This window comes from Syngnathus scovelli, chromosome 9 (genome assembly GCF_024217435.2).
Source record: "Syngnathus scovelli strain Florida chromosome 9, RoL_Ssco_1.2, whole genome shotgun sequence".
In the NCBI taxonomy this organism is placed as follows: domain Eukaryota; kingdom Metazoa; phylum Chordata; class Actinopteri; order Syngnathiformes; family Syngnathidae; genus Syngnathus; species Syngnathus scovelli.
Window position 1 is genome coordinate 1017795 of NC_090855.1, and position 9970 is coordinate 1027764.

Consider the following 9970-nt stretch of genomic DNA (forward strand, 5'->3'; position numbering starts at 1 on the left):
TGCGAGTTGAATAATGAGTCCATTTTATTGTTTCAGAACACAGCAGGCTACAGCAACCACCACCACCACCACCACCACCTCCAACTACAATACCCCCCCCCCCTTTTTTTTTGTAACAGACCAATAACAGCCCTCCCCTCCCTCCCTCCGTCCGTCAGCTAGGCCAGCTACACCCCCTTTGGAACAGCAGAGACACCTTAGTGTCCACCTTTAAAGCAAGAAAATAGCTCGATATTTGGACCACAACTTCCAATGTTTTATACAAAAGCTACACAATGTTACAATGCAAATGATTTACTCTAGTGTTTTGGACACCATTTAAAATGTGGTCATGTACATTACTTGGATGGAGCATTATCACCAAAAAACAAACAAAAACACTACCCGAGACCCAAAAAAAAAATAAAGGAAAAAAAAAAGAAAATATAAAACTGCAAACAAAACAAGTGAGTATAACTTTGAATAATGGAAATCAATGAAAAGAAGCTAGCTAAAAGCATTTTGTACCATTACAGATTTCAGGGCTAAATGTAAAAACAAAGAATAAAAATGGAAAAGTACATAAAAAGGGTATTTCAAAAAACAAAACTGAGATCCAAATCCATGTGTGGCATCAGGATTTCAAGTCAACCGACCATCCTCTGGTTAAAACCAGAAGCGAACTTTGTCCCAATGGAGCCCCTATAGACAGGATGGGTCATCGTCAGGCACTTTCTAAACCCCGCCTCCTCCATGTGGGAGAATCAAGATGCAGGTTCATCCAGATCACATAATACAGCTGAAAAGAAAGGAGATGGACAGAATGAGCTAAGTAAGATGTTACAAAGACAAATACTTGAGCGGCACGCAAGTTGGCCATTAGGAGCGCAGTGAGAGAGGGAGGAGGGTGGGAGGGAAGGAAGGAGGGAGGGAGACAGAGCATGCAGCAGCCTCATCTAGTGCCGTCAGTGGGTCGGGTCAGGCCGGGCTGCAGCTTACCTAGTAGGAAGTGTTGAGTTATGTTGGTCTTGGTATTTACAAGTCTGTGTCAAACCAGGCCAGTTGGTTGGAGTCACCAGGTGGGAGGCCTTCAATCAGCTCCTGGGAGTGTCCCAGGTCAGGAAGCCCCTCTACCGCAGGGTAGTCCTGACCGGGGTGGTGGCCCCCGCCCAAATCATGCTCCATCATGGGCTCCATGCCCATCGAGTCTGCGCCGTAAGCTGCCGAGTGGAAGGAACGGTAGCTTGGGTCTGCTTGGGGGAAGGCAGGGAGGCCGGCCGGGCGGGAGGGAGAAGCAGAGCGGCTGTTAGAAGCATGTTAACAAACCAAGCGCTTGCTCACACAGTAAGTAGTATGTACGAGCAACACAGCAAAAACACCACAAGCACACGCCCACGGCCACGGCTCAACCACCACTGTTGCGCTGACTAGCCATCTATCCCATTGAGCCACATATACTGGGCAAGGTCAAATTTCCAAGACTTCTTTCTACCTGAATGAGTCAGCATCTAACTTCTCTTGCAATGGGACTGAGGTGATTTGAATAGCATTCAGGTGACTTACCTTCTTGCCTGTAGGCCAGAGGCTCTCCCTGAGCGCCGATGTCCAGACCAAGCTCTGCAGTCTGCAGACGCAAGAGACTTGCATAAGCCTTATGACACACAGATACGTTGAACAAAACACTTCCTACTTCGTTCCAGGCCATTGGTTCCGTCCTGAAGAGTGAGCTCGTGAGCTCGACTGAGAGGCGTTTCTTGTAGTCTTGAGGTTTGTCCTCGGACATACGGAACAGAACCGCTGCTGCGTACGTGGCTGAGAAGAGATGGCAACAGGTTATCCAGGTACGCTATTGCAACACTATATTTTGGCAGACTTTGGAAAAGCCATCATTTGGACGTACCGACGCCTTCGTTGCGACTGTGCAAGAGTTCTGTGAGCGGGGCGGTGGCTCCCTCCGCCTCGATGGCCTCAGCGGCTTCTTTGTCCTGAGCCAGTTCGCACAGGACGCCCGCTGCCACACGCTGGATGTTCTCGATGGGAGAATACAACAGCTGCGCACGGAGAAATGAGATCTTAAAATCACCGCCAGGTCAGACAGCAACACAAGTAATGGAACCTTTCACCTCACCTGTACAAAGAGCGGAATTGTGTTCAGGCCTCGGATGACTATTCTGTTGTGGACATCTCTGGCCAGGATGTGAAGGGCTCCAGTGCAACCCTCCACGATCTCCTCCATGCGAACTCCCTCCTAAAAATACAAAACATGCCGTAAAACCTGTGCCACGGTTTTCTGCGAGTAGACAGAACAGCACTACTGGGGTTAGTGACACTCATCTCGTCGTGCTTGAAGATGCTCACCACAAACTGCTGCTGAGTGCCACCCATGCTGGTGCGTCTCTGCGTGTCCTGGTGTGCTCGGACCAGCAGCTGAACCAGTCTGGGAATGGCTCCCTGCTCCCTCAGAGGCGCGTGGTTGGCAGGGCACAGCGCCAGATTACGGATCAGACCCACTGTCGCCTGGGTGGAGGAGGAACGCTTGCATGTCAGCTGGCTTTTAAAGAACAAATCAATCTATCTAAGTGCGTACAGTGTACCTTAATGAGTGGCCAATGTGAGGGCGGATGCAACAATTTGACCACAACCGGCAGGCCATAATGCAGCCTGACTGCGTTCTGGGCCATCTCGGCGTCCTGGTGTCGCGATGTGAGGTGACGCAGGGCGCAGATGGCCGGTTCTGTGATATCCTCCCTGTCCCCGGCCCGAAGCACAGTGCGAACCAGAGCCTCGATACCGCCCACCTAACAAGATGACAGGATGAGGGAAAAAAAAGGCAAGGTATCGTCAACAACAGGCATGGAAAAGCACCAAGCCATCTCAATCTTCACCATACGAGCGAGTACCAACCTGGCAGACCATCATCTTGTTCTTGTAGTTGTTGCAAGTCAGGTTGGACAGGATGCCGGCCGCGCAGGTCACCACATTGATGTCGTCGCTACCAAGGAGTTGCACCAGGGTCCCCAATAGACCCTCCATTCCCTCCTGAGAGAGACACAAATGCATGACCGAGAGAATTTGAGAAAAGTAGAGCAAACAGCGGTTAATACGATTGTGTTGTCCAGGCTTCTTCACCTGTTTAGTGGCAGCATCCGATAAGTTCCTGAGAGTCCAGAGACAATTCTGGACCAGTCTCTGGCTTGGGTCTGTCAGGTGGAGTCCCAGAGCCTGCATTCCTCCTGAGTAAAAAGACAACCATGAAAATAAAGTGCAAAACACATTTAAAAGAAAAAAAAAAAAAAGATGCTAGGCTAACTAAATATATTGTTAGCGTTTTCACAGCCTGCTGGTTGTGAAAATGTTCCTTGTGAGCTCAAACATACCAGCTTCTACAATGGCAGGTTTGTTGCTGGAGCACACCGACAGGACTTTGAGGACTCTACTTGTGGTCCACAACAATTTCTCGTAGGTGTAAGTCCTCATGATGTTCACCAGTGCTTGGGGCCCCCCACTGGCCAGGATTATTAACTAGAAAAAGCACAAGGTTTGGAGTGAGCTCGACATGATCAAAGCACGGCTGAGAACGACGGGAAGCCAGCCACCTTGCTTTCTTGGTTTCCGTAGGCCAAGATTTGGAGACAATCTGTGGTGATGGCTAGGAACTTGACGTTTGTCTTATTGAGCAGGGCCACCATTTTCTGAAGCCCACCGGCCAAACGAACCGCCATCTTAGCTCCTTCCTGGTGCAGGAGGAGGTTGTGGAGGGTGGTGATGGCATAGAAGAGGACAGAGTCCACTGGTGAACTGCAAAGCAGAAAAAGGATTATTGGATTACAATACATCTGGGAAATCGCCTCCGGATTAGAAATTGTTTTCCTCTCACCAGTGACACAAATTGCCAATTAATTTGCCAGTTTTGCCCCCATTGCAAGCCTCCATTATTTCCTGCAGTCAATACAGTTGCTTATGCACATGGCACATGGCCTTGGAAAACTCGAGCGCATACAGATCGGCGTAAAAGATGAAAATGCCGACGTTGGAACGAGATCATGGATTTTTAGACAGCGACAGCGACCGGCGATTGTTTTGCGCCCCACATCCAACTCGTTGGATTTCAAAGATGCCAATAAAGCCCACACCCACCCAAGCATTTTGACGAGCGCTGGGATTCCTCCAGACTTGAAGATGGCCAGCAGCCCCTCTCTGTGATGAGAAAGGTTGTGGAGAGTCCCCGCGGTGCAGCGAGCCGTCTCCACGTCGTTTGTGTTCTGCATTGTCCTGACTATGGCTGACACCATCTGAGGGGAGCGCATGATGGCGTGACGGGAAGCTTCTTTTTTCGATAGCTGGTGTACCATCACTGCCGCTTTGTTCACCACAACCTAGGAGAGAAGAAAGATTGGCGATTAGCCACAGCAGAGCGGTACGCCGCCACCGCCAACGACCGCCAACGACCGCCAACGACCTGGTCCTCGTCGTTTAGCAATTTGGTGAGCTCCGGTATGGCTCTGGTTGCCAGCTCGGCGTCGTCCTGGTAGTTGATCAGATTGACCACGGCGTGCTTGAGCATTTGGGAAGGCTCCGCTAGTCTCTGGACATTGGTAGGATTTGCCGTGTCGTATTGCGTGGAAGGAATTTGCATGCCCTCCTCCAGGGTCTCCGGGAACATTGCCGCACGCACTCGCTGGGCACGGGTCATGGCATATTGACCGTCCAGGTCTGCAAGAGATAAGAGGGCTTGCTTTTTTTCTCTCCCTCCCCAAATCAAGCTTGAAAAGGATTTCAGCAATGAGACTGAGATTCACCTTGGACTTGATCTTGGGAGAAATTCTGGTTGAAGCCCTGCTCCCACTCGTACATGACCTGGTTGTTGTCGAGGTCGTCGTCTTCGGGATTTCCTTTCCCGCTGAGGGAGGGGGCTGTGGTGGTGGCCCCGGAATGGATGCCTGAATCCAGGTAGGACTGTTGCTGCCAGTGGCTGACCGCCGCCTTCCGATCTGGCTCCATGGCCATGTCCAGCTCCATCAAATCAGCTGCCAACGAGAAACACGATTTAAGAAATCATGTATTATTTGTGCAAGTGCTGGAAGTTTCAACTCACCCTGGGAAGCCATGTTCCTTTCCTCAAACCACAGCCGTCACAGCTTCCTGATCTGAAAGAGAGAGGAAAAAAAGCATCAGCCTCCGTGACCTCTGGCTTCCGCCCGCCTCATTGTTAATGATTACACCAAGTCACGCAAAGGGAATCCGTCCTGGTCTCTGCCCAAACGAGATGACTACACGGGCGCCATCTTCACGTCTTAACCTCATTTAGTCTCGTGTGAAGTCCACCCATGCAAATTGCAGTTCACATACAAGGAAGGCCCACATTAAGCGCGCCGGCTAGCTAGTACTTATGTGGGGAAGGAAGGGTGGGAAGTGGCTCACTTGGTGAAAACAAAATAAGCTGTGGCAGAGAGAGAAAGGGCGGGCACATTCTTCCTCTACTGCATTTCAAGTGCAAATTTACACTGCAGCTGAACATTTTAGATTGTGATGCTCAATCTTTTTTTTTTCAACAAATCCCCAGAGTCAAAGACGTGCAATAAAGTTTACCTGACCCCAAGAAGTCACCAGACACTATCAAGTCCCATTCAAAAGTGGCTCAGCAAGAGAGGTGAAATAGCGGAGCACTCTGGCTTCCTTACGAGAATTCACTCGGCACTTTGAAAGTAACCAGTTTCCGACCGCTGTGGGAAATTGTTTCCCAAAAAAAAAGAAGAATTTGAGATGTTGGCTCACTCAATGTGTCACATGAACATGTTGCATCTTTCATGCCATTTTTCCATACATGGCCTGCCGCAGTCAAATTAGGGTTGACACAAATGATCATCAGCATTGTTCAATCACAGTCATTGAACATCTCTCTTTGCAGCACGACTTGCTCCTGCTTCAGGTTATGCAGGACAGCTCAATAAAGCGCTTGATTAGATGTGCAGCAGAAGCAGAGCCTGCATTTTTTCACATTTCATTGCGGCGGCGGCAGCCAAAATTAGAAACAATTTGATGTATGTTGCAGCTCCAATTCAAATTTAATAACACCACTGCGCCGTTTTGTTTTTTCCCTAGATGGAATGGCTTTTGTTTAAGACTTCATACATATCTACAGGGTCACAAACTATACTAAGCCCTGCCGAAAAAGACCAGCATCTCTCAATGACGCAATTTAATCCCAATTCCAGGTCATATGCTAAAACTGAAAATGTCAAGAGCCCTGTTTGCATTCAAAGGTAGGGCAGTGTTTTGCTCCAAATATTGGCCACCATTTGTTCTTGGGACACCAACAAACCTATCCAACACCAGCAGCCACATCAACTTGGATGCATTGTCGTCATTAAAATATAATTCCTGTGCTAAATGACGCAGCTGCAAAACTAAAACAGTCTCCACTCGGGCTGTGGGTATGTGGTTGCATCCCACGAAAAAAAAAAAAAATTCTAATTCGCTGTTCACACGGCATCCTCGCAAGCTGGAGAAGTTGGAAGTGACTTATGCCAAAGCCCTTCTTTAATGGGAGCCATATGTCAAACAGTGGACAAATCAAAGCACATCATTCGCACTGGTGAAAAAGCAAATCTTTGCATCCAGTTTGGAAGGATGTGCCAAGAGAAAAGGCAAATGGCAGCCTTACCTTCTTCAAGCTGAACGTACTAACCGAGTCAAGGCAGTACAAGTTCCAACAAAAACGGAATGAATGGGGCTTTCTTTGAAGCCGGCCAGATGTCAAGTCTACAATTTGCTGTCTGCTTTCAACTAGAAACCATAAAACAGTCCTTCGTGTCTCAACAGTCAGACTGCATGAAAGATTTTCAATCAGTTGTGTACTTGTGGTTAACAAAAGAAAAACCTAACAATAGTGTTCATTTATTTCTTGGCCGTTTCAATGAACTACCAACCAAAAGGAGAATTAAAAAAGATGAATTCTGCCACAATGCCATCAACTACACAATCAATCACCTATCTATAATGTCCCTCACCTCAGATTTCAAATGTAATCAATTGTCTAGTATCCTTGACCTGCTGAAAGGCATTGAAGAAATGGACTGCTGAAAAGTGCACAGTAAAAGGGTGGAACTAAAGAACAGATCTCAATTGCATGGCTGAGGTGTTACGCCAATGACTCCAGTCAAATAGTTAGCAAAAACATGCATAAAGCAAGACGGTTTCAACAAAAACAATTGTAGCACATACAAGCTGCTTTTGAGGCGTGAGAACAGCTTCATGTACAATGGTTGAGTGTTAACCAAGCAATGTGCCGGGTCAGCACTGGCTGCCATCTTATTATACCATACAATGAGCTCAACGGCTGCAGCCTCTGCAACACACGGTGGCCGTCCGGCCGTCTCGGGTGCAAGACGATGGATGCCAGACGAATACGGACAGCATTCTTCAAAGCGTCAACTACATATATTGGGAGTCAAAATTGGAGAAAATGCTACCAGACGTTTTGTTGGTCAACTACAATGCAGGCCACGCTGCAGTCTTTTCAAATTCATATCAGAACATCTGAATTAAAACGGTGCCCAAAGACCAAAACAGCTTCACTTTTAATGCCGTTAAATCGAATAGAAATTGCAATGCAGATGATGCTTGAATTGGGCTTTTGAATTCCAATGAATCATTGAAATTCAAAGCAGTCATAGTATTCCACTAAAGCCAGCCGGGTTGAGCTTCTCACCACTTTGCCATTTTACAAAACTGAGATTGAAATCAAAGACGTAAATCATATCATTTACGCCATTCAACTAAATATTGTTGTTTGTTCGTGGCAAAGTGTGAATGCCCTTTTGAACGCTCTCGAACGTTCGGGCTAGCCTCGAAAAAGGAAAGGAGGCGCCTTGGTAACTTTGGTTGATGGTCCGTCCACGCTGCTGCAGCCGCCCGTCGGTCCGCCCGCTCGCTCGCTCGCCCGCCCGCCCCTCTCCCACAGCTGCCGGCTGGCCCGACTTGGTTGCTTCAACACTCCTGACTCGAATTTCACACTCAGGCTCCACCTCGTCTTTCTCCCAAAGCAACAACGGCAGGAAAGAATGTGTGGGGCTTTGTTTAAAAAAAAAAAACCACATGAAAACAGTCCCATTAATGGCGTATACATTACAAATGTGTCCGTGATGGATTTTGCTTTTCTTTACTCCAAAAACGGCACACGTAGCAGATAAACACGAACAAATGTTGGCTGAAACTTCTTTCGACGAGCGTTTGTTAACTTTGTTACGTCGTGCCCACGCATAGATTAGGAAATGCGATACCAAGATACCATGGCAGCAAAACAATTCTTTGAACAAAAAAAGTTTTTAAAAGCATGAGTCACTCAAATGGAATGTGGCCAACAGTCCATGTTCAGTTGACTGCTTGCTGTTGGCCACTATCGTAACATCAAACATTGTCGTTTATTCGCTCGAGCGAAATTCCTCAAAAAATTAGCGAATTCACTTTAAAAGAGTGACAGCATGTCAATAAATCGCCATTATCCCCGCGAGGTGGTGCCTGTCGTGTCCTAAACGCCGGAAGCCCCGAATGCAGCAGCAGCAGCAGAGTCCCGACCGGCTCGTGTGAACAGCCGGCACTATTCCAGTGAGAGGCGGACACGATCAGTGTAGTTTACGGTTGTTGCCTACCCGTGTTATAACGAAGCAAATTCTCCCACTTGGATTGAGATGAGGGGGGGGAAAAATCAATCTGTAAATATAGAGGAAAATGTGACGCCGAAAATCAGCGGGAGCCCTCGTCCGCTCCCTCCGAAGTCAATCACGTCTGGTCCAGATGGGTGCCGACTAGAAAATGTAAGATGGCGACGGGTTTATATAGACCGTAGAACGCCTCGCAGTGGGAATGTATCCTGCAGTCTGTTCAGATAAAATTGAAACTGAAATCGGTAAATCTATCCATTTGATATTTTAACACATGAAGAGTAATAATAACACGATATAAGGATTGTGTAGGTTTTGAAATGACGCCAAATATAATGGAAACAAGCAAAAACTATACGCTCTAAAACACGAGTATGAATACATGCTTAAATGAAGTTCCGGTAGACTGGGGGAGGAAAAGTAGTCCCTGAACTCAAATCACTTGAAATGCGTTAAAAATTATACTTTCTACATGTTTTTATTTTATACAAACGTAGGTTTAATAAAACATTTTACACGATTATGTTAATTATAACAGCTGCCGTTTTGTGTTTTCGTTAAAGTTGTCAAGTTATTAAATTTAGACACAAAATTACATATGTGCATCATATGGGACTTTAAAAACAACAATACTGTTGCTTACATTTGGTAGTCAAACATTGGGATCGGAGCTATTCTAATTGGAAATAAAGTACCAACTGAAATACCCATTTTACTGACAGACATTGAATCTCTAATCTTAAAATGCTGCATTGATCAGCTAATGCCTAAAATGGCTGGAATTTATGTTGCCATCTATGACATGTGTCAATTTAAATGTGTGTGTATTTTTGCAGGAAATACTCAATTTTCCAGAAGTGACAAACGTTTGAGATCTGTGAGACAAATAAATTGTATGTCCAACTTCACCTGCTTTCACAAATACTACCACTTGCTCTGACGGATGCGTTCCACTGATAGTGTTTTGGATTTTCCAGGTGTAGTACATGGAAGTCGCTCCTTAACCTACCCGTCGGATGCCTGCAGGGCGGGGCTCAGGGTTCTGAGACTGTCCCTCCATTTTTTAAATTCAGTTTTCAACAAGCAATGCAAGTAAAGACATAGTGGCCGTGGCCAACATCCACCTGGAACAACAACAAGTGTGACATCAACAGCACCTCCCACGGTGCTTTGACATTGTCCACCTTGCCCGGCAAAGCGACCTTGCCACTTCAAGGCATCCTTCTCCCTCGGGCTCACAGAGTGGACCATTGTCGGAGTCGTGTGGGGTGCCTGATGCACTTCAGTAAGCTTTGATTGCCTCAATTGGTGAGGATGCACCACAATCT

The 9970-nt window shown here is 47.0% G+C and overlaps 1 protein-coding gene across 3 annotated transcripts; it reads right to left on the reverse strand.

The window, feature by feature from the left end:
* Positions 1-234: 234 nt before the first annotated feature.
* Positions 235-8800, reverse strand: ctnnb1 (catenin (cadherin-associated protein), beta 1). 3 transcript variants are annotated; one of them, XM_049729331.2, is made up of 17 exons: positions 8631-8800; positions 5075-5126; positions 4779-5006; positions 4439-4692; positions 4117-4355; positions 3576-3777; positions 3357-3501; positions 3109-3212; positions 2884-3018; positions 2574-2777; positions 2338-2496; positions 2108-2227; positions 1880-2030; positions 1670-1791; positions 1543-1603; positions 979-1229; positions 235-778 (listed from the first exon to the last, which is right to left on the reverse strand). In XM_049729331.2, exons 2-16 carry the CDS (start codon positions 5085-5087, stop codon positions 1015-1017), a joined length of 2352 nt encoding a protein of 783 aa, XP_049585288.1. In that variant the 5' UTR covers positions 5088-5126; positions 8631-8800; the 3' UTR covers positions 235-778; positions 979-1014. The 3 variants fall into 3 exon arrangements, with proteins under 3 accessions (XP_049585288.1, XP_049585290.1, XP_049585287.1); XM_049729333.2 differs by lacking the exon at positions 979-1229; XM_049729330.2 differs by having other exon boundaries at positions 2884-3212.
* Between the last annotated feature and the right edge of the window lie 1170 nt (positions 8801-9970).